A 24,512-nucleotide genomic window follows, 5' to 3' on the forward strand; every position below is an offset into this window, starting at 1 on the left:
TATCTAACATCATCTGTAACTAAGTAATGTGATTACTATCTGCATAACAAGTATATTTTTCCCTCCCACTCCCTGACCTGAAGAAAAGAACAAGGAGAAACTTCTAGCAGGTTTGTAGTTCCTTTTATTTCTTTTATCTGTGAAATCACTGCTTCTTAATGGCTTTTAGATGTCTCAGGTTCTGTACAGTAGATTCAGTGAACTGAAACTGTTAACTGATAATAATCACAAATTTCATTTTTTTAAACTCGTGTCAATAGACTAACGCTGCTGAAATTTGCTTCTTTGTTTCAGTTTTTGTACTGAAAAATTAGGTAATTTTTTACTTTTCTAGCCACATGTTTTAACTTTGAGGGGGAGCTCAGTTCAAACAGTGCCAGAGTAGAGAGTGAAGCCGCCTCCCCAGATCCAGCTCCTGGGCAAGGATGCAGCCCCCAGCTTTTGCCATAAAATTGATGGTTGCAGTCTCCAGGATTCTCAATGCAAGTTATAGGCAAATGATTGAATCTGGCTTTGTGAACAAGCCCACCAGCCCTCTGTTGCAGGGGGAGGAACCCCCGATGGAGCTGGTTCTGGTTGGAAGTCACCTCGGCAAGGGTCTGTGCTGCCCTGCAGGAGTATCCTCAAGACTTCCTCAGTGCCATGTCTCCACGTTTCCTAACTTTTCCCTGGCGTCCCCTCCTAAGAGGCATTTTGAGGACACAGCAGGTGGGAGGAAAGCACCGCTGCAGTGGCTGACCTCCTCCTGGCTGCTCGGTTTGCACTTTCACACAGCCCTGTTCAGGCAGAGGACGCTGCCTGGCATCTCTCCTTAAGTAAGCCCTGATGCTGCTGGCCGGGAGGGCAGGTGGGGTTTCCTCCCAGCCTGGATGCCGGCTGAAGACCAGCTGCCTACAGCACACTGAGGCAGGCCTCGGCAGGGCTCTCCTCACTGGATAAATAAAGTCCTAAGGCAGTAAGAGGAAATGCTGCTCTTTGCCATCCTTATAGCTCAAACCCTTAGGGACAGGAAAGAAGTCAGTAGCTACAAGAGAAATCGCACTACCTCCAAAACTCATTAGGGATGGAGTCAGCAGGTGTTCGGCAGCTGGCACTGTGGTATCAGCATGATCAGAGAACAGTGGAGTTTAACTCTGAGCAGAAAACAATGAAAAGCCAAGAAGAAATGCATTGATGACACATCAACCCCTGAAACACATCCACCCTCGAGTTGTACTGTGGTTCACAAACTCTTATGGATTATTCCATCGCCTGTGAGGTTACTGAGCACTGCAGCACCTCACACACAGGCAGGAGTGTAATATCTTCACATCAATTACCCATGTCCCATTCCACTTTGCAGATTGCTCCTCCGGCGCCTGTCTCCATCCTTTTCCCCAATGTGCATGTAACTGCTGTTAGTGTCACAGTAACTCGAGGGGGCTGGATTTGATCTGAGATGTCCCTCAAGAGCACTTTACTTGCTCTGTCAGTTCTGTGACTTTTCATATAGGCTTGCTCACAACATATTGATCTCATTAAATTATTACAGCCTGATCAGAATTTTTTGCACTTGACAGCCATATTTCCTACTCCTTCAACAGCAACATTTAAAAATGACTTCAGCTTTTTTAAAGGTGAGACTGAAGTAGGCAGTAAATGAGTACGTACCTCCAAAACAGTGATTTGTGCAGAGGGGAGAAGTTATGCCCAGTTGTACCTGCAAGAGACAAATTTACTTAAAATAAATGGAAGCTAGATGCAAGAAAAAAACCCAGCTGTCAAAATTATATTGCATGCTCCACATTAGTGATAACTGTTGTGGTTTTAAAAGTAGTCAATGGTTTAGCCAGACTTTTTCACTTTATTTTCACTGAATGGAAGATGTTTGTCCCTTCCAGCTCTTAACTAATATGTGCACTGCTGCAAATTAGTGTAGGTATAGAAATGAATTAGTCAACTCCTGAGATCCTGGTTTACGGTAAAATTCCTATAGACCACTCACTGCCTTTTAAAAAAGGTGTGTTTTGTCTGAGGCTGTTATGCTGATATATTGCTGTATGTTTGTATCACTTAAAATACATGTGGTGTATGTGGTCTTTTGTGGCAAAAATGTAAATGCAAACTGCTGCAACATACTTCGAGATAACTGTCTTGACTATTTAACTTCTTTCTTTCTGCAATGCTGAGTGACTTGCATGGGATGCTATGTGACCTAAGTAAACTGTTTCTTGTTTCACTGTTTAAATGAAGATGTCTTTGCACAAGTAGTGCATTGGGTTGCTTTCTGAATATGCTCTTTGCTCTGTACTCCATTCTAATACCAGTGGAAAAACACTTCTATTACTTTAGGTAAAAGTTAATTATTTTCTTTCTTACCAGAATTAATTTTATATTTAGAGAAATTAATTCTTGCATTTTGTCATGTATAGACCTACAGTCTTTCATTAGGTAACTAAATGTTGCTGTGCTTTTGAGTTGAAAGAGTTGTGCTTATGAGGATGTAGCTTCATACTGATTTTAAGAAAAACATGTCTGTTGTATTTCTCCAAATATTATATACAACTATTCTAATTAATCATTTATCAAAAGTAATGGTTAGGTGACCTCTCTGGTGTATCCGCACTGTAAATGAGATATTTCTATAAATCAGTTCTAGAGTTTTGTAAGTCATTTAAAATTACAATATATTAAGTTCTCCATATCTACAAATGCACATACTGAATGCAAATAATATTAGTTTCTGATAAATTATACAACATGGCTGAAATTCTTCCTGTGCAGGAAACTAGATCAAGACTGATGAATCTTACAACATCCTGAGAGCATAAGCAGTCTTAAGCTGTGTGGAGGACATGCACTGGGTGTCTGAAAAGGATGAACATCACCCATCTAGTGTTGCAACTAGTTAGCCTGAATACAAATTCCCTATTCATAGAACTCTCTCTGGTGCAATAAGGAGGAGTTTTGCCAATATAGCAGCATGGGGGAAAACTCATCCCTGCTCTGAGGGAAACAAGTAAATTATACTCTGGAATTCTCTCCACCTCCTATAACAGATCTGTTTCTAAAAGTAGATTTAATGTAAACTCTCTGCATGCACCATATGAAAAAAAAAAAAAATGCCAGTGATGCAGAATCTGACTTGAGTGGAAAGCCTAACCCCTCACCTAGCAGTGGAATGCTTAGTAACACGGTCCTCTATCTCCCCTCACTCCTAGTAAGCTTTGTAGTAATAAACAGAAGCTCTTCAGGATGTACACCCCCCGGAAACATAGGTATTCAGCATCCTGCCTATTCACATGGTGTTTGAGAATGCCAACTAACATCAGGTGCATGATTCATTTACTTCCTCTCTCTAGTGCTTTAAAGTTCCTTACTTCTCCAAAGAAGGTTTCTTAATTTATTTTTAAGTGCTTGTAATTCTCTTGTTGCTTGTTGCCTGCAATGACATTAATACAATGGCAATAGTACCAGCTCTTTGAAGCTCACACGGTCGGACAATTTGCAGTGTGCAGCACGCCGCAGTTTGCCACAGCCCAGTTCATCCCTTCTCTGCCTGAGACTTGAACTTTTGGAATGCATTAACCTGTGGAGATCTAAAACTGGGGTTGAGTATTTTGGTAAAGACATTTCCCGAAGTCCAAGAGGATTTTTATAACCGTGGCAGTTGAGTGATTAGTGGAGAATATTAAGCTATAACACACTAGGCAATACCAACAGTCGAAATGTGCAATTGTTGTTGAGAAGAATCCCCTTGGACACAGCCTGTGGAAGCTGTGCCTGCATCCTATACTGGAAGGTAGAGGAATGCATGTGAAATCAACCATCTGCTTCAGCTGAATTCTGTGGAAAGTGTGTCTCTTACCAAAAATGGTAATTCCTAGATGGATGTATCTTATGGGAAGAAACCCTTGATTTATAACTCAAGCTTATTACAATTTTTTTCTTACTTTTTGAAAATAATTTAAAAGACAATAGAAGTACAAGCCAGTGACAGAAAATGGAGATAAAAATTAGTTTCTCTTCATCTGGAAACTGTTTTGAAAAAGGAAAAAATACACAAAACCCCTGAACATCATGTATTTTTTTCTGTTTGACAATTGAACTTTAAGACATTATGTCTCTGAAATTCTTGTTATTACACATTGAAGGTATGAGATATAACACTACATTTCTTGGGTTCATGGTCCTAGCATGAGACTGGTGGAGAAGTCTTGAATATTTGAACCTCAGTCTTCACTGTACTATCCATTGCATTTGCATTTGTTCAACTTAGCTTAATTTCAGTAAAGTCATCTGTAGGCTTGGTAAGAATCAACATCTGTATTTATCGGAAGTTAACTGATGAAAATTGGCACATATGTTTGCTTGCTGTTGTTTGCCGTGGGTGATAAGTTTTTGGCAATTTTAGCTTCCGTCTCCGACTTGAGATCCAAAGCGTTTTCCCTCAGCCTCAGACCCTTCAGTTACTTCTGATTCATTTCAATTTCTTCCTATTCCTGCTTCCACCAGACAGCTCAGTAAGAAAAACTGGCAAACAAATCATAAACTGTGATTAGTATCAAGCAGTAGTGCTGCAGGTCTGAGACTGTAACAGGGCAGAAGATAAACTTGACCAGAAATGCAGGAAGTAAGGGAGTGGGACTGGGAAGCAAAGAGATGCTCAGTTAACCATAAAGTATAGTAAGATGGTCCATAGAAGACAGGCAGAGCTGTGAGTACGAGAGAGAAAAGCAAAGGTTTGTAGGCATTTATCAATTAAAACCAAATCTTTTCAAGTCTAGTCATTTGGTCCAGCAGAGAAGTGTTCGTTCCCCTTGCAGTGAAGCCACAGTGACCTCTAGTGTCCCTAAACACTTATTTCTTTTTAAATCTAAGGTGGAAAAGAGAATTTTTAAAAGAATTAAAAAATAGAAAGTCCTTTGCTATCCCAGGGAAGTGAGCAGCTCATGCATATACTGATGGGAAGAATAAGCAGTAAGATCCTGCAACAGACCTTCCAGAAGGCAAACACATAGGGAAAAGTCACGTGCTTTTTTCCCACCATTGGCAGTTGTAATTGACCTCCCTTAAAAGATCTTTCAAAGCTCCAGTGTTATTGACGTGAATATATTCCACGACTTGCAACCTGCAAGAGTAGAGGAGCAATAGGTCGCAAGAGATTACCACTGGCAAGGAAGACTGTAGTAGAAAGAAAATGCATATATACCAAACTGGGATAAATCATGTCAGGTGCAAGAAATGATGGACAGACAAATATCTAAAAGAATGCAGAGATTACTTAAAGACAGATGTGGTTCTCTCAGATCCTTGTCATTTAGGTCTGATTCAGGATCTTGTGTAATTTCAGACAGCATTTAGTCATCCGTTTTCCTGATTCATGGTTTTTGCCTTTTTGACCAACATTCAACTTAAAGTTTGGGAGTACTTGGAGGGATATGTGAGTTTCCAATGGCCATTAACAGGATTACATTAATTCAAGGGATTTCCTTTGGGCATTCTGTAAAAAGAGAAGAGGGGAGAGAGAAAAATATAGTAGGCTAGGTCCTGCAAGAGGCACTGAACAGTGCTAATTCAACAACCATTAAATCAGAGTAAAGGGCCCTAAAGGCTTCAGTGGCTACTGATTCAAGTGCAGAATGCCCAGAGATACTTGAAAGGACATAAGATTATCTCCACTCTGTATCTCTAACAACATCTCTACCAGTGTTGCAACAGAGAGTCTAAAGCCAGGAACTGTATTGTCTGTAAGGAAAGGGACTTTCACTGTGGGAAAAAGCCACAGTCAGGATGCTCCCAAAATGCTCTGATTCAGTTATTTCTTCATGATGTGTTATTTACCATACATAGAAGAGCCCCTTGGCAGCTTGCTCCCAAGGACAGCAGCTTTCTTCTCCCAAGCATGAATTGTCCACTGCACCAAGTCATAGAATTTATGCCTGCGCTGAGTAGGACCCAATGACTTCAGGAACATTTCCCACCAGTCTCAAAACAGGAACAGGGATCCAAGAAGTGAAGAACTGCTGTAACAAGTGTATTTGGAGAAACTCTCAAGATGCAAAACAGAGTTTCCAAACCATGCTTCCTTCAAGGGCTGCATTTCTCTTCATGATGCAGCATCCTGCGCATGGACCCTTGGCATGCCAATACATTTCCATTGCTACAAAGCAGATTTTTTTTTTTTTTTTTTAAGTATGAAGTCTGCACTTTAAATTCATATTTTCATTCTCAGTGTTGCACTTTTGAAAAATGTCTCTAGTACAGATGAAGTGTCTACTGTTCCTTTCATCATTGCCTCATTGCTTTGATTTGAAGAACTAAAGATATTCAGGTTAAGTAGCCATTGTGTACCATTCAGCTTTTATAAATGAAAAAACCATGTGTAGAAATTATTTCAAGGCAGCCATTGCTTTCATTACTACAAATTAATTGACAGAACAACACATATACTTTTTTCATTTTTTTAATTTTCATTTTTATTTTGGAATTAATGGGATTATAAAAAATATGGTCCATACTGATCATTTTTATGGCTATTTTATCAATTTTCCTTTCATTTTAATTAGTGCAACAAGAAGAGAGCTGTCCAGAAACTTTTTTACTCTAAAATTTGTCAAAAAAAGTGTAATTTGATTTCATACTTCAATAGCAAATGCAATTTGAGCCATAAGAGGAGTTCAGAAAAGCACAGAGGACACATGCCTAGGAATAATATCTATAATAAGAAGTCCATTTTGATTCTGTTGCTCATGCTGTATAGTATGACAATGCAATAATGCAGGTAATAAATATTTCACAGCTTGTATTTTCATTAAATTGTACAATGCAAAAGATTCCTGAGCTGAAATGTAATTCAGTCTTGAATTGTAATTTATATTGAAAATTAAATTTTAGAACTTACTTTTCTTTCAAATAGTAGGTTCTGTGGGTCTTTTGTATTGCATATGCAACAGCACACAGTACTGCAGGTCTGGGTAACAATTTGCAATGGAAATAGATAACATTTCCAGCACCATGATGTGTTTATTTCAACAATTGCTTACTTTGGGCAAGGGAAGAAGGGAGATTACATTTTGAAATTACAGTAAACGTATTCTTTCAAGTGATTCAACATGCCATATAGAAATACATTTATCTAATAATCTTTCAACTGATGTGCTCATTTTTCAGCATTCTTGAAAATTATCTCATTATAAGCTTCCCAGCATGTGCTTTGCCTGCTACAGACTGCATCCTTTCTGCTCTCAGTGATGTTTGTATTCAGAATGAAATGCTATGCTATGCTATGCTGTGCATGGACAAAGATATCTGATTATCTCAACATTTCACAGCCAGAGAAGTTTATTACTACCTTCCATTTCATATAATTACATATTAACACTGTACTTTCAGAGTGCAGTAGGTTAAACATCTAAGAACCACATAGTCCATGTTCACATTAGTTAATAGTCAGTGTTAGCATTAGTTAATTGCCTGCAGAATTCATTTCTGTTTAAAACATCTTATGGGCATGCTGAAGTTAAATGAAAGCCTTTGAAATTACTAGAAAGTGTCTTCACTTCAAGTACGATTATAATTTGCAGGTAGACAGGCTTTGCTATAGGTGTTTTAAAAGGACCCCCAAAGCCTAGGCCAGGGTAGTAGGACTGCAGGAGCCAGTAACATCACACCATGAGCAACTACTGCATTGCTCCCATCATTTTTCCCCTTGCAAGAACAGGACCAGTGATCAAGATGACTATTCCCTTGTACAGGCAATCAAACTTAACCTTGTAGATAAAACAATGTTTCCAAACCTTGGTATCAGACTTCCCTTCTGTTTGCCCTTTGTGCCTTTTGCTAAAGGAAGAGACAAACAAAGTCAAAAATGTTAAATAATGAAAAAGCACAGGCAGATGGTGACCACAGGATGTTCATCAGGTATGTTTGAACATGAACAAAGGTAATTTAAGCACTGGGAAGCAGAAAATCTATACATCGCACATTTAGCTGACTGGAGGGGAGGATTATAAGCACAGGAGGAAAAAAATTCAGCTTACACTTGGCCAACTGTAAGACCACAGGGCCACTGTTGATCCAGCAGTTACAGTCATTAGCTTGGCTGGGCTTTTGTACCAGCCCTAAAGCACCTGTCTGGTATCACCTGCAGGTAGTCAGCTCCCAGCTTAATCTCCAGCAATTACTTTAGTGAGCACACAGTGTATCATTACATTTCCATTAATTGGTCATCACGCTGTTTCTTTGATGTTTTGTTAATTTTGGTTTCATCTTGTCCAAGTAAGTGCTGTAACAAGGAATTCTGGATATGAGTGATCACTAACAATGCATATGAAATGTTGGAAGTGCCACATCTTGAAAAAGCATGAATATACTAACAGTATTTTTGCCTGCTTAAAAAAAAAAAAAAACAATACTACATGGCATGCAGTAATAATAGAATACATTTTGTTCTTGTTTATCTGAAGAGATGACCAGAAATGCATTGAGCTGGGCTGACTAACATGGAAATAAACCTATTTAAACTACAAGGAATAGAAAAAAAAATCTTAGAGATTAATCTATAATTGGGTGAAATTTGTTTCTATTTATTAATTTTAATCTCCCTTACAAGGTTATTCGGTATTGTAAGACAGACTGCCATTGATAATGCCTTTATGAGAAACAGATTACATCAATTTAATTCCCAAATGAAATATATTCAATGAAAATAAAAGTGTGTAAGAAACAGATTCATACTATTGAGAATTTTTATAAATTTTTTTTTATTATCATATGATACAAAAAAGTAATGGAGTGAAGGAACTATGAAATAAAATATATTTCTCTTCTTCACAGTCAAAAGCTAAGTTTTAAGGAGCGGGTCCGGATGGCCAGCCCACGAGGTCAAAGTATAAAGAACAGACAGTCTTCAGTTGGAGATCGCCGGTCACCAGGTGCTGACATCGCCACTGAGGGCAGCCCAACCAAAGTCCAGAAGAGCTGGAGCTTCAATGACCGAACCCGCTTCAGGCCCTCACTGCGGCTGAAGAGCTCGCAGCCCAAACCCATGGTTGACGGTAGGAGTTTTTCGTGCCTCATTTGCCATTGCACGCTGCTCCCAGCCAGCTCATGCTCTTGCACACCTACACTGTGAATGCAACCTGGTTTTGGAAAGGCAGAAAGAGTTGTTACTTGGGGGCAGAGACACAAGAAAGCTATAGCCTCCTTCAAAGCGCATGCCAATGTGATATTTTTTTTTAGTAAGAAATCTTGTGTCAGTGGTACATAGAAAGCAACTGGTAGAAAAAGGGGTCACTACAGAAAATCACAGGTAGACTAAATGCATCCCCACGGGTTTGGCTGCAGCAGCTCTGCTGCCACAGCCCCCCTCTCCCAGCACTGGCTGTGGCTGCTGCCCAGACCTGCCGCCTCTCACTGGCGGGGCTCGCACCATGGCCACCAGTGCTCCAGCGGTGCCTTTGCCAGGCAAGAGCACAGCTTGTACAGCCCTGGCCCCCTCAGGCGAAGGAGCTTGCTGAGGAGCTGGGAAATGCCCTCTTACCTCCACCGGGGATACAATCACCTGCCACAAGACAAACTACTGGGTGCTTTAAGTTTTACAGGGTTGTATCCAGTTCTGTAAGGCAGGTGGCTTTAGCAAACAAAACCAGCGTTACTGGTTTTATGTATTGATTTCTAAAGGGTGTTTGACATGTAGGAAGAACTTCTGACAAGTGAAGAAGTGGATCTTTGTCATAATGGCTCTCTGACCCCTCAGCAGGCAAGAACATAGCCTTTCCTGCACACTGCCTCCCATGCTGCCCCCCTCTGCTCCCCATTTGCTAGCTAAGGTCCTCTCTGGCATTAAACTAGCCAGCGTCCAGGCAGAGATCTTCATCTGCAAAAGCTTGCCAAAACAGAGACAGTGACTCCCCTAACCAGGGACCACCAAAGTGGGTGAAAGCAGCGTTGCAACAGGCAGGAGCAAGAGCACCAGATGAGTCTGACCCCAGGGATGGGTCCTGCACTGAAAGGTGCACTCACACAGCTCTGGGAGTACTGCTGCCCCAGTGAATTTAGATTTGGGTTTCTCCATTAACATTCTTCCCAACTTACAAACGTTTTGTTCTTTCTTGTGGGATGCCCAGGTAGAAAATAAGAGAAAAAAACTGATTGGCTACAACAGGAGGCAGTGACCCTGACTGTATGGGAAAGGTACAATGTAAATAATTTGATCCAAGTAAAGAGACATAATTTTAAACTCTTTCTACAATGGCAATCATGCATGTTACATCCAACAATTGTGGTAAAACTAATTAGACAGAAGTGCAATTTTGGTGTCTGCTTCCTTTTTAAGAGCACATGTTATCACAGACATGTAGGTTGCCAAATACCCATTGAACTGAAATGCCCCATCCCTCCACTGAGGATGTCCTACGCAACACATCTCTTCAGGAAAAGCCTGGGTAAATAAACATTTCCTGGAGAGCAAACAAGACAAACCAACAGTGTTTGCTAAGGTCATCATTCCAGGCTAGCCCTCCCCTGCAGAGACCTTTCAGATGCACAAATCCCAAATTTGGCTGCGTTACAGTGAGGGTGTACCAGCCACCAGGCTGCTATCCAGGTTGCTCACCACTCCTCGCTACATTCTGGGGCACAGGGCCTGGCTTGTGTCCCATGGCAGCTGCAGCACATGGGCTGTGTGATGCTGGCCTGGGACTTATGCTGATGTGGAGCTGGGACAAGGCCACAATGGAAAGTGAGAAGTGCTCTAGGTACCAGAGTGGGGTTGAAGTTACCCTGTCTAAATTTAGTCTTCCTACATAATCACTTACACAGCATAAGTATCTCCCCAAAATCACACCAGAAGTGATTTCATAGGTTAAACACCCGTAACTTGCACTGTGCCTGGAAGTGACCTAAGAAGAGAGTAATTCGCTGAGTACAGTCCTGGAGTATCAGTGGCTCACTTCTGCTCTAGCCCTACAGCCTATACCTCACTCAAGCATCCATTTAGTTTTCCATCAACCCATTTGTCACAGAAACATTTCCTCATCGTGTCCTCTACTTTGTCCTGTATGTATTGTCATTAATAGCAATGATCTGCACAAGAAGATTGTGTTCCCTTTTATTGTCTCCCTTTCACGGAAAAGGTGGCATAAACGGTACCTTGGATATATCTGTACATAAAAGATAATAACAACAGAGCATTCATTGCTGTGCGTAAACCCTTAAAGATCCTCCCGCTCCTCAGGGCGAGTGCAGCCTGTTTCCTGGTCAGCGGTTTCCAGCTACTAGTCCACCCTTATGAACTGGGGCCAACAGATACAACCAATTTCTCATCTGTGGCAGAAGGAACAGCTTCCATTGTCTCCAGCTTTTAGGGAAATGCCAAGTTTCCACTCTGGGAACTCATCCAGCTACTTCTAGGACTAGTATCATCAGAGATGTCCAGTGTGCTCACTGCTGAGAGACAGCTCCCTGCTGCCTTACCCTTACATTGCAGGAAAAGTCAGGCACTACCAACTTTGATTTCTTTTTCTTCTTCTTTTTTGGTGTGTTACCAATTTCATAGTTTGATATGCTTTCTGCATTTGACAGCTCAATGAAAAGGATCTGGAGATGACTTATTTAGTTTCGAACATCTTGCATTTTTCACTGGGTGAAAATAAAGTATTTGCAGCATTTTATTAATATCTCTTGGTTGTCAGGTCCTCCAGTTTCCTCTTTGAAGTATTCTCCAGCAAAGGATTAATTATTTTGGTAGGTTGATCTTCAAGCCAAACTAGAAGCCAGCCCTTTCTGGATGAGAGTCTGGACACAAAACAATACCTTTGAACCGCTGGTTCTTCTGATGATTCTTACATCTCTGTAGCATGTTTGGGGGGAGAAGAAATGACGCTTGCAATAGACCTTTTGGACTGTGACAACATAGTACTGGGTACCCGTTCCAGTGTAAAAACTTTATATTAGTGATGTAATGAAAAAATAATAAACTCTTACTAGGAACTTCCCCTTCCAAAAGAGAAGACACTCAGATAGTTGCTTCATTTTTCTTTCAGCATATGGGATATGGGGTTGTAAATTATTTTCTCTTACCACAAGTAGAGGAGGAACTACCTCTCTATGATGGTGAGGTACGCTGAAGTCTGTGTAAAAGTAAAGCAAGGAAACAAATATGTAAGTAGAGGGTTCTGAAATGAAGAGAAATTGTTAAGGTACGAGGATGATCCAAGACAGATAGTCAACAGAGCAACTTTCAAGGGTGGACAGAGTTCTGATAAAGGACATGGTGGGAATCTGGGCCAAAACCATCAGAAAGAGACTGCTGAAAAAACTAAACATTAGCAATTAGAAACTGGCCTGTAAAGGGAGGTTTCTAATCCAGAGAGGCAGCTAAGAGACTAACATGACTGAAAATGTAGTAGCCTTCCTCTTAGGCTACTCCGTAACAAAAGCTTACTAACACTCCCCTGTTGCCTGTTAGAGAGCTTCTTGACAACAAGCAAAACACTTAAGCTGGGCACAGGTATCTCCCAAAAGGATTTTGTCATAGCAGCCTTAGAACAGTATGACCAAAACTGTTACATAAATGGCTTTATTTATGGATAGCAACAGTCCTCTGAAACTGCCTATAAACTATTTATTGCCATTGCCAAAGTGGCTTGGCAACAGCAGCAATTATTTCAGCTACATATGTGCATTTGCAAATGGAATCCAAACCTGAGAGAGCTTTGATGACTGGAGAGGTCTTTGGTGGCGTGGCTGCAAATGCTCTCTAGAGCATTTAACAACAGTGCAGGGGAGTGAAATTGAAAACCAAGACTTATATAAACCGATTTTAAATACATGTCCAGCCTTTGGTGACGTGTGTTCACAACTGCCAGAACTCCTGTTGAAGAGGAGACCCTGCACAAATAAACGAAGGTGACAGGATGCTGTATTTCTAATCCCTGTTATCAGTCTAAAAGGAAATTATCAGGATCAAGCAGATCAAAGGAAAATCTTCACCAGTCAAGTATGGTAAATAGTGAAGCTTTACAAAGTGTACACTTAAAAGGATACAGGAATCATATAAGGTCGTGCAAGACCCTCCCCTGAAGGGATGCCACATCACATGGGTGAAGGTGCTGCCTGACCTCAGAGCCGCTGGCAGCCACCCCCATACCTGTACACTACGTGAGCCAGGAGCCACCTCTGGCCCCAGGGCCCTCTCATGCAGTGTTCCTGCACCAAAACCAGGGAAACCACAGCCAAACCACTCATGGGGAATAGCCCCCAGCACATGAGAATACCCACTGGCAGGGACCAAACCCATGCCAGAGTCTGCACAAGCAATTAAATAGTACAGGTGGTCTCGTGCCATTGCTTAAGGCACTGTGCCCATCCCCCTTTGTATGTAGCGTAGATCCAGCCACAGAGACTCACTTCACAAATTCTTGCCTTTGCAGACACTGGTGTTCCTGCTGTAATTTTTTTTTCCTGCTTTCCGCATTTTCTAAGGAACAGAATCTTTTCTGCTTAAATCATTCTCCAGTCTTGCACCACCACAGCTGAAGTAATGAACTGGTATTACGTTGTAGATGCAGTTATCAATGAGGGACAAAAATGCCCTATTATACTTGTTTTCTACCATCCTATGCTTCTAAGCCTCTGCATGAGTTATTGTGCCTTTACTGTAACCTAGAGACATTGTGTGGCTTTTTGAATAAAACATCAAAAGCATTCAGCACTGGATATATTACAAACATATTTCATTTGATTAATTAAAAAGAAGTCTCTAAGGAAATATTTGATTTCTTTCACCATCCTTGCTTACACAACCTCTAGCCTTTCATTCCCTACTTGCACAAAATCCTCAGGGGAAGAGTATATTATAAGAGCCATCGAAAGAATGCAGTTGTGCATTTCAGCCCCCATGTCTTCAGTTACTACCATGTAATTTATGTATTGCAAAAATGACAGGTTTTCCTCTCAGTAGCACAAACATCTTGACCTTGTACAGGGTTCACTTGATGGGGCAAAGGTCCTTAGTTTGGTTGCTTTTACGTCTCAGCTTAAATTTGCTGATTCAAAATGAAGCTGCATGATGTCAAAACAAAGCTGCTCAATTTGTATAAACCCCATATGATGGGACTAAATGACATTTTATTAGCAATGTATCAATTTGTGCTAGACAGGAGATTTATTTTCTTGTGATTTTTTAACTTAATGATAGAGCTCTTGTTTATTACCATTGTCACTGTAACTAATTAGGAAGACCTGGCATTCTGATCTAAGCTCTGAGCCATTTTTTCATTTTGTGTAAATAAGTGCAGGCCATTGGTTTTGAGGCATTATTTTAGTTTATTCCAACCAAGGTCCTGGCCATATGAGTCCATAATTTAGTCTCTCTTTTTATGATACATCTTGAGGAACTTGCTGTGCACCGTTGCTGGCTGGACTGAGTGCTTACTCACTGGTCACAGGTGAATGATTAGCAAGCTCAGCTCCATGAAGGACAGCAGCAGACCACCACACAGAAGTATGATTTGCCTGGATTTCAGATAACTTCATCTGCAGTGGAGAGTAAACACATGAGTTAAGAAGTCATTTTGTGAGGATGCTCATAAAACTTCCGAACCACCATATAAGAATAGAGTCAACACCCCGCTGAGGAACATGGTGTAGTTGGGAACTGTCAGTGCTAGGTTAATGGTTGGACTGGATGATCTTCAAGGTCTTTTCCAACCTAGACAATTCTGTGATTCTGTAACCCACCTGCAGCAAATCTGAAACATTTGAGGAATGTCTCCATTTTTAGAAAATGTTTAGACATCTCTCATAGCTTTTTAAAATACAGGACTCTGCTGTGGCTACCTGAATCTAAAGCTGGCATCCTCCTCTCTCCCTTTGCCCACAGCTACCACCTTCTTCAAACAACAGGACATGGAAATCTCTGTAGACCTTATGGAATATCAGACATCACATCAACTGATGTGTGCTACAGGGTCTTGCAGGGAGACGGTCAATTAGGTGTGACATTTAGCTCATTAGTCCACAGTTCTAGATCTTATCATATATATCTGCAACTTCTTTTCAGTTTTTACTTATTGTTTGCGGTGTATATAAAATAGCAGAGATATGTATCTAAAAATACACTGGAATCATACCTTTAGAGTCACCTAGCATTTTTCTTTCATACTATCTCACATGGCCAACTAAACTTGATGGCTAATGTGTCACTATTTATAATAAGATCAACCGTTTTAACTGCACAATTATTGTTCAGTTAATGGATTGTTTTTAGAAAGTCTCCTGGGTTTTCATATCATCACTCAAAATGAAAAGGACTACTTTTTAATTAAGTATTGGGAGCTGTTCCATGAAATATTGCCAGTGCAGAAAATTTTTGAGAAATTAAATAATAACTAAAGATAACTGAGAGTTGTTAGAAAGGAATGCTAGAATTTTAGATATTTAGAACTTGCCTGCATTATATGATAACTGATAAAAATTAGGTTTCTGACCTTAAAAAATTGCACTTACAAAGAAAGGAGACTAGATAATTACACCCAGAATACATAAAAAACTTTCCATGTATTGCTATCTTCCATTTTGGCCAAATCTGAGCATTTTTAGAAATGCTTTCACATGTAAAATGTTGTTAGAGATATGATATTCTGCTTCGTACTGCAACTGCAGCTACCAAGTTCCAGTTCTGATGTCCTGTTCTCTTGCCCATCTGAGAAGCTTTTCCTTTTTCAGCAGAAAGGAACTGGCTATGCATACAGCACTACTGCACTCCTCATAGGTACTGCCTGCAGGGTAGAGGCTCAGGTCGAGCACAAGGGAAAGGGAGCTCCTACAAGCTCGTGTAGAAGTGCTCCTCCTTCCAGGAGGCACCAATTTCCTTCCTTTCCTGTGAAATTGCTTTCCAACATGGAAATGGCAATCATTTCACAAAAACTCCTTGTAAACAGTGTTTTCAATAATTTTTCATAATTTTGCCACTTGAGTACTGTTGTGTACTATCAGGAATTTTTGTGTCATTTTCTAGACAAATTTTAAGCATCTAACATGAAGAGCATGTCACATAAGTTTATTTGTCCTTCCTCCTTTCTTCTTTCATGACTAGAAGAAAGTCTTAGCTTTTTTTTTTTCAGGGATCAAGGAAATAAATACATGATTCACTTCCTTGGGCCTCCTTCTTCTGGCCTCTGCTCTGGAAAGCATGTAAACATGGGCTGCTGCCTTTCCGTCTTTGGGGGAGTTTTAGGTGTTCTTATCATTAAGTATATGATTAAATTCCATCCCAACTAGTGTTGCTTTTTTTCAGTTGATTTTTCCTATGAAGCTTAGCAAGCAATCACAGTAAAATGGTTTATGTGAACTCTTTACTGAAAAAGAGTCAGCTTGTTGATAGCAAAGGAAAACATGAAAGAAAATCACTTTTAGGGGCAGTGAAGAGGATTTATGTTCATGGTTGAACAAACAGGAAAATAATGGGAGCTTGTGAAGGGGTGAGAAGTTTCATGAAACAATTCAAACAAAGGCACTAGGCTAGACACGTTTCATTTTGATAAAGCAAAATGGCATGAATTGTATGAACATAAACCATGAAGATGTTTGTACTTAGAATAATTTTTGAGGGAAAAAAGTAACTGAGATTTTGTGAAACATTCTGTGCGTTATGATATTTGTGGAAGTAATATAAAATACATACAGGATGTCTCCGTTTTGTAGAGAATTTAGGCTAAATCCCTAACTCCCCATAGCAAATGCTGAAGGTGAAGAAAGGTACTGCAAAAGCAGTGTAAAGTTGAGTGAAATGCACCTACCTTGTAGGCATGCTAGGCATTACCTAGAGCAGCATAACAGGGGTGCTACGTTCCTTGCAAAAGGAGCTGAAAGAACAGAATAATGAGAGTATTAAGCTGCCAACATTGCTTCTTGAACAGGAGGGGTCATCTAAGCTCAGTAGCCATTTAAGAGTGAGGCAGTTTGGAGTCTTAACACTAAAGCAGCTGCCCAGGCACCCCTGCTGCAGCAGACCTATGTATTGGCACCTCCCCCAGGGACAATCTGTCCTCCAAAAGCTTTGAATTTGTGTCTAACTTTACTTGCCCAGAAGTTACACACATTGAAATCTCCACTCATTTTCTTTCTGACCGCTCACGCAGAAAATTAGTTTGGAGATGAGCGTGTCATATTGGGGTGCCCTGCTCTGCTGCCCTGGGCAGCCAGAGCAGCTCTGCACTCAGATGTGACTGTTGAAAGGGGTGGAGAACAGCCTGTGGAGATGCATATGAATCACTTGGACTTCAATTCCCAAGTTGAACTCTGGATTTTGAATGATAAACTATGGCTTGATGTAACTCAGCACCTGTGAAAATTAGGCCACCATCCATCTTTCACCTTGAGTCATGCATTACAATGAAAATCAATCAGACTTCTTCTCCAAAATCAGTGCTTTTTTTACCAAGTTGACACAACATTGTGCTGTAACATGAATAATTGAGAGTCATATGCAGACTATCAACTTCAGGCCCTATTTAGGTTTTGCCATGTCTTGAAGATGGGTACTCAGCCCCAGCAGAAATGATTTAGATCACCCACATAAGAGACCTAACTACCTCCTACGCGGACAGAGTAAGATCTGAGAGCTCCCTAAGGCTTCCAAAAAACAAGCCAAAGGATCTATGTTGGGATCACCATACCAATCACTTTGTTAGAAGCACTTCCATAGGACTATACATGGTGTCAGCACATGCATTTATTAATGCTGGATTGTTGTTGCTAGCATATGGCAGTTCCCAGAAACAAAATCTTTTTGATTCTATTAGACAGGCACATAATTACTTGAATGTTACTGACATTGAAAGCATGGAGCTATGAGGGTGATCAGAGCAGTGTCACAATTTTCCCAACGCTAAAGCATATTATTAAGCAACACAAAACACTTCTAAGAAAGGACACATGATATTTACAGAAATAATAAATCAAGCCTTGTGCATAACCTTTGCACAGAGCCATATGAAATGCAGATACAAACTCATAAATTTTCTGTTGATGACATATAATGTTTCAGTACAGTGTAATTTTTCACCCATTAATTTGGGGTGATCATAAATGACTGGAGTTTGCATGAAGAATGCATAAATACTGTGACAAACAGGAAAATATCAAGATGATTTTAATGACTTGTTCATGCCTCTTTTCTATTTCTTGGTAATTGCTGATTTGCTGTGTGATTAAATCAAAGACTGCTCTTCAGGAAGAAAGAGAAAGAAATTTAAAAACGGCAAAGACAAGACTGTAGCCCAAAGTAAATAATGTCAAAGATTGTAAGACAATGGCAGATGCCTCATCAGTTGTGAAATTAATGCTTTCCAGATTGATGTTTAGGGTCAAAACACATCCTGAATTGTAAAGATGATGGTATTAGAAAATGGGAATTGTTTCTGGATTGTCAGACTGGCTGACACCCCTTCTTTGGGAGACTTGCAGGGGTATGTCTAAATCTGTATTGAGACACTTTGGCAACCATTGAGACCAGATTTGTGAGCTGCCCGAGAGACAGACATGAAAGGCCTGTTTTGCTGATGGTAGTGGCTCCTGGAGAAAAAGAAGGACCGGTGCCAACCCCAGGAAGGTTTGGCAGAGTGGCCAGGTTCATGCAGAGGAGCTGTTGCCTAAAGTTCTTTGTGGACCCTGCTTGGACCACGCACAGCCACCCCAACAGAGCGCAGGAGACATAGACAAAGGGTATGGGGAAAGATGAAGAAGCAGATGTGTGCAGGGTTAGGCATGAGCTGGCACCAGAGGGTCTACCTGCCCCATTAATGATGAGGAGGGCTCTCTCTGGGAACAGGCAGCAGCTGGGAGTGAGGCTTGTTGGAGGCTGTAGCTTAGCTGTGTCTGGGAACTGGCAGGGATTTTAACAGCTGGAGCTGCCAAAGCAGCCAAAGTGACCCCAACACAGCCCTGACCCCGACGATGAACTTGAGAGGGTCAGAAGCAATACAAGTACATCTCACCTCGTAACTATGTCGTGCACAACATGAGCTTCCACTGGAAAAATTCATCAGAATGTGAACTTTTATTTCAGTGGTGTTTTTAGCTGGAATTTTTTTCCAAATTGTTACTATGCATTTCCCAAACTTTTTCCCAAGTCTGCTCAGTATTCTAAAGAAACATGAATGTTTCCCATATGAATCAAACAAGGTTTATAGCTTTTCACAAGTTTTATTAACATGTGGTAGAGTGCCTGCCATAATGAAGGAAATTCATGTCAGTGGGAATACTAGAAAGAAAAAAAGAAGGTGATTTATTAGGAGCGGTATCTTCTTAAAGCTGGCTTAAATTTATAAGAATTTTCCAACATCTGTCTAAAGATTTTGCTGATTTTTGTATCAACATGTGAGAAACATGCAGTACTGTAATTGCACCAATTCTCAAAACAGTTCTGCAAAGATATACTGTACTAAGGAAGCCCTTTTATTAATGACACTGTACTTGGCAAAGGACCCAGGAACCATATCAGTGAGAGAACCATTCAGAAACATGTTTATTTTAAACTTTCAAGTTGGAGTCTCCTGTTTCACTGGGGTTACATGGTTGTAGATCTGTTGACCCTAGCAAAATTATTCCTAATTTATACTGGCATAACTGAGTAGATTCAAGCCTTAGACAGCCACTGGAAATAACAGTAGCATAAAAAGCTCTGGTTTTAGCATGGCACTTAGAAATGAGCTGGGAGATTTTGGTACTGGGAGAAGTAATTGGAGAGGCTGATCAGACATGGCACCTGGAAAGTTTGTGTTAACACCTTCAGAGTGGGGGTTTTAGGTAGTGTATATACCTTTCAAACTAATTACACAGTTTATTTTAGCTAATCACATTTCTGGGCAGGAATCCAAATGTTAGTTAGGCAGGATAGGTGGAGAGACATATATATTTTATCAATAAGATAAGCCGAGTCAGTAGCAAAGCTCATGCAAGAGTGTGAGAAAAAACCACTCTTGTCATTATTGTAGTCATGACACAGTAATAGCATGTAAGGGGAAATTTCAAAGTTTTGTATGAAAATTTCACTTTTACAGTGTAAGATGAATTTTTTTAAGGTTTAATTTGATTGCTTCATGTGTACTTAAGCATATTATTAACTTGGCTATACACCATCTTTCTTTCTGTATTAAGTTGATCTGTCAAAGATAAAAGCTCCTGCTCTTCATAGCTACAGCAGATGCATCTCATGAATGTACCAGTTCAGCAACAGTCAAAAAAAAGAAGATATATTCTTGAGGATAATGAACTAGCTAGAGTCATCAAAATAAATTATTATGGCCAAATATTACATCTGTGAAGACAACATGCAGCAATACAAGTTCCTGAAGATTCAGCCTAGTACTGTGCTGTTTATGCTGAGATAGCGTTCCTATTAGGTTTAAAAGGTACCATGAAGTTTCCAGGCACTTCTGACTGACAAAGAATATTTTTCATCGTTAATTTACAGTCTTTCTGAAAAATCAACTTGCAAAAAATGTCCTGCAATCATTTGTGTCTGATTGCGCTTCAAATCTGCTTATAATAGAAGCCCCTGAAATGGTTTACTTGCAGTGTTTCTGGATGACTAAGCCTGTGGTTTAAATAACAGCATGAATGTAGGCAGGGACATAGGACTGGGAAAAAATCTCCTCCATTAGTGAGGGTTACTGAATCCAATCCTTTTTTCTCTATTTCACGTCACTCTTTCATTTTACACTCTCTTCCTCATGAAGCAGAGACACTTACATGTTAAAATACATTGACCTTGGGTGAAATTCTTCACCTGGGCACTTGTACTTTATGCAGTTGAAGAAAGATAGTTTGGGAGGAAAAACACCTACCCTCAAGAGTTTTCCTGTACTTGCCTTTGAGACATATACGATGTATGGACATCCACTGGCCCTGTCCTTCTTGCTCTGTTCCCATTCCAGTACATTTTAAGTTTGTAAACCTTTTTGGTCATGCATCAGTCCCTTTTTTCTTTGTGTATTGAGGTACATGGGGCACTTCTGAGATTTCTGACTAATTCTCAAATGGTAACTCTGCAAAGGCAGTGTTAGGAAAGGGTGGAGGATCCATTTTTTTCAGGCAAATAAATACAGTAACTTGGCTTAAGCTGCTCCTATTGCAAAGGATGGCTGCAATATCAACATGGCTCTGTGGTTTAAGGTGACAATTGATCCATAACAGATGTCATCCTCTGTTCATTTCTAGTAAAAAGGTACTTTGTTCATTTTCATCTGTAATAAAGCATTGGATCATTCTACAACCTCCTTATTAAATTAAATGCATCTTCTCCTTTGTCTTCGATGTCAGGTTGATCCATAGTAGTGAAAAAATAACAATTTAATATAACTTCAGCATCTTTTCATAATGCCATTACATCTGTTATCTCACCGCTTTCCATTAAGACAGAGAATGTTATAAAAAACAATGAGAAATCAGGAATAGACATACTGGTACTCAACTATTAATTTGTTTGAAAAATAACAGGGCTTTCTTGCTTTCTAATTTTTACTGTTTACAGTGGGAACTACCCAGGCTGTTTATAACACAAGAATAGACACACACAAGTGCATCATACAGTTCACAAACTGATGAAGCTCTATCTTGTTTGATTTGTAGTCCTTTGTTATCCAGTCCTTTGTTTCCACTGTGTAGGTGGTTGGAAAACACTAGGACGAGATTTTTAAATGCTGCTTGTTTAGTCTGCTCTTGTATTTTGCAGCTGACACCAGTCTTGGAACAGATGATGTTTATGATGATAAAGGGTGCCAGTGTGATGTGTCAGTAGAAGATCTCACCCCTGCTCTTAAAACTGTCATCAGAGCAATCAGGTGAGTAAAAAATACTGAATGAATAAATATTTGAGACTTCTTACTAATTAACTGCATGTCAGTTAATAAAATGGTAGTTAGTTTAACTTATTACATGGCTACATTTGTTATATAACTAATGCTAATATAGTTTATTTATGCCTCCTTTTCTTCAGTATTTTAATTAAAAGTTAAAATATTTTATCTGTTCTGTTATCAGCTTTTCAATGTCTAAAACTGTTACATGATTTGACTCAGAAAAGACAGACAGTCATGAATGCTGGTTTCCACTATATTTCCTGTAATCAAAAACACTGTAATACAGTTTAATGTAGTTTTACTGAATGTGTATCGCCTTGCCTGGAAAAGTTATTTCCTTTAAAAGTTTAGGGGTTTATTGCATTTCCATATTCCTGAATCTGTCTGTCATATGACTTTTATTGCAACTTCCTTCTGGTAACAGCAGAATAACTACATTCATTCAATTGTGCAAAACCTTGCCTGCCACTATCCATTGAACTAAATATAACCCCAATAATTTAAAACTAATAGTCATCTCCTTCTCCAAGAAAGTAGCAAACTGCATTGAAACTTATAAAATCACCTGTATTGAAAGCTTAAACTTAGCATTCACCCTCCTGAGACTGCCAAGCCTCTTCATCTTACCGAATATTTTGAAGTGCAAATCCTGACAGGTAAAATCCCCATAAAGAGAACATCCACAAGTAAGCAGAGCTTAAGCATTCCCTCTCTGCCAATAGCAAACCCAAGGCTATTGCTGAGGGTCACCCCACTGTCTGCATCACAGTCACATCAGTGCCCGGCACCCTTCTTGCAGGGAGGCAGGCAGGCAGGCAGCAGCCACAGGGGATTTCAGCAAAACCCCATGGAAAGATGGTATTTTCCTGCAGGGAGAGACTTGCCTGAGTTTTCTCAGCAGTATGGCAAGAAAGGACTCAACCTCTTTATCAAATAATTTCATACAGCGATAACCTATAGGCTACTTGTAATTCCTTTCTCTTTTTCCACTGATTGCCAATGAAGACAGATAATGAGTAAGGCTGTTCCTAATACTTCTCTGCTAGCACAGACAGCTTGACAGATCACTTGCAGACATCTGTTCCAACCATTTTTCCAACCTGCCTGGAAATGACCTCACAGGACGTGTCAGATACCAGGTCTGTGTCCACAGCCAACTGCAACTGGCAACTCAAATGTCACTGCCGAGAACCTTTTCTTGCCAGCAATGTTTCAGCAGGTGACAGAAATCCTTTTATGCACTGGACACCCACCTACAAGGCAGGCCTTTTCCTTCAAATGGTAAATTCTCAAATTAGGAACAATCAGCAGAGCCCATTAGCTCTGGTGCCAAAGATCCTTGTCTGTGATGTTGCATTTTAAAAAGACTGGTTAACTCTTGGCTCCAAGTGCACATTGCCATGGTGCTGGCAAGCAATACCAACGGTCATCTCATTCTTAGTACTGTCAAAATTCCTTAAGATCAACTTGATATTTTAATATTGAATTCATGGAGCTTGTTTTCAAAGGCATCACTGGATTTTTCAAACACTTGCATCTTTTCTTGGTTCTCTTGGTAATTATCAGCTCAAATGGAAAGTAAGCAAATGTGAAGGATGTAGTTGGCAAACTTTCTCCACTGTGCCATCCACAGTAGTGTTTTAATAAGAAGAGCAAAGATGCAATAGTTTGATTGTTTCAGACATACACTATTTAACTGATAAGAGTCAACTTTTTAGATTATCTTCAATTTTTTCTCCGCACACTTGGCTTACCCGAACCCAACTCATTTCACCACTGAGTTTGAGAATAAGAATTCTGCATCTCCGCTTGGTATCAGTTAGCCACAAATCTCTCCCATCTCTCCTTGCAAATTTTAGTGTTTCATTAGATTCCAAGTGGCACATGCATCTTGCTTCAGAAACTTACCTTTGAGATCTGTAAAGAAGTTATATGCCATGATCTTCAGACTTGTGTTAAATGCTATACCTTAATCTCTCAAAATCAAGAGACTGATAATTCAGTTCATCGGGTAGCTGATACTCCTCTTTCTGATTATGCAGAGTATCTGTTACCTGACTACATCGGGATCTATGCAAACATCTGAAGAAGGATCTGAGACACTATATAGTAACTGTAGAATTTCAAGATGATAACATCTGCCTATATGGAAACTTTGTGCCTCATTTTGAAGTTTGTTTTTAGCAACAGCTTTGAATTGCAAAGGCAATGGAGGAGGGTAGAGGCTATTTTTCCTTTCATGCTGGTATACAGGAGCAGATGAAGACAGAAGGTACTTGCATAGCTTCATGAGACACTACACAAAAGACCCCAAATATGAGCACACACAGTTGAATCCATTCTGGCTACATCACCTTGAAAAATTTCAATAATGTAGAGTGATTATTTTTTCCAGCTTAAAACTGGGTACAAATTGTTTTACAGTGATACAAATGGTCCTTTTGTTTTGGGGAAGAAAATAAATTAGCAGAATTAATTCATGCCTGTAGGTTTACAGTGGTAAGGCCTCTCTCAGTTTTGTAATCAGGAAGAACTGGGATTTTTTTCTATGAAAGGAGTCTAGAATATACTTGTTACTTTCAGGTTGGACAACCTTGAAACAACAAGAGACAAAACCTGGTTTATGATCTTTCATTTTGGTAATTTCAAAGCATACTGCTTCAG

General features: G+C 39.9%; 1 protein-coding gene across 5 annotated transcripts in view; it reads left to right on the forward strand.

The window, feature by feature from the left end:
• The window catches only part of KCNQ5 (potassium voltage-gated channel subfamily Q member 5), a 293,660-nt gene that overhangs the window by 258,748 nt on the left and 10,400 nt on the right, over nt 1-24,512 (forward strand). The window contains exons 9-12 of one of the 5 annotated variants that reach the window (XM_074895896.1): nt 84-110; nt 3,201-3,257; nt 8,818-9,038; nt 21,722-21,830. In XM_074895896.1, the coding sequence (XP_074751997.1) occupies nt 84-110; nt 3,201-3,257; nt 8,818-9,038; nt 21,722-21,830 (414 nt within the window). The remainder of the gene's footprint in view (nt 1-83; nt 111-3,200; nt 3,258-8,817; nt 9,039-21,721; nt 21,831-24,512) is intronic. The other 4 variants (XM_074895901.1, XM_074895898.1, XM_074895899.1 and 1 more) reach the window with 4 other exon arrangements.

Source organism: Athene noctua, chromosome 1 (assembly GCF_965140245.1).
Source record: "Athene noctua chromosome 1, bAthNoc1.hap1.1, whole genome shotgun sequence".
NCBI lineage: Eukaryota > Metazoa > Chordata > Aves > Strigiformes > Strigidae > Athene > Athene noctua.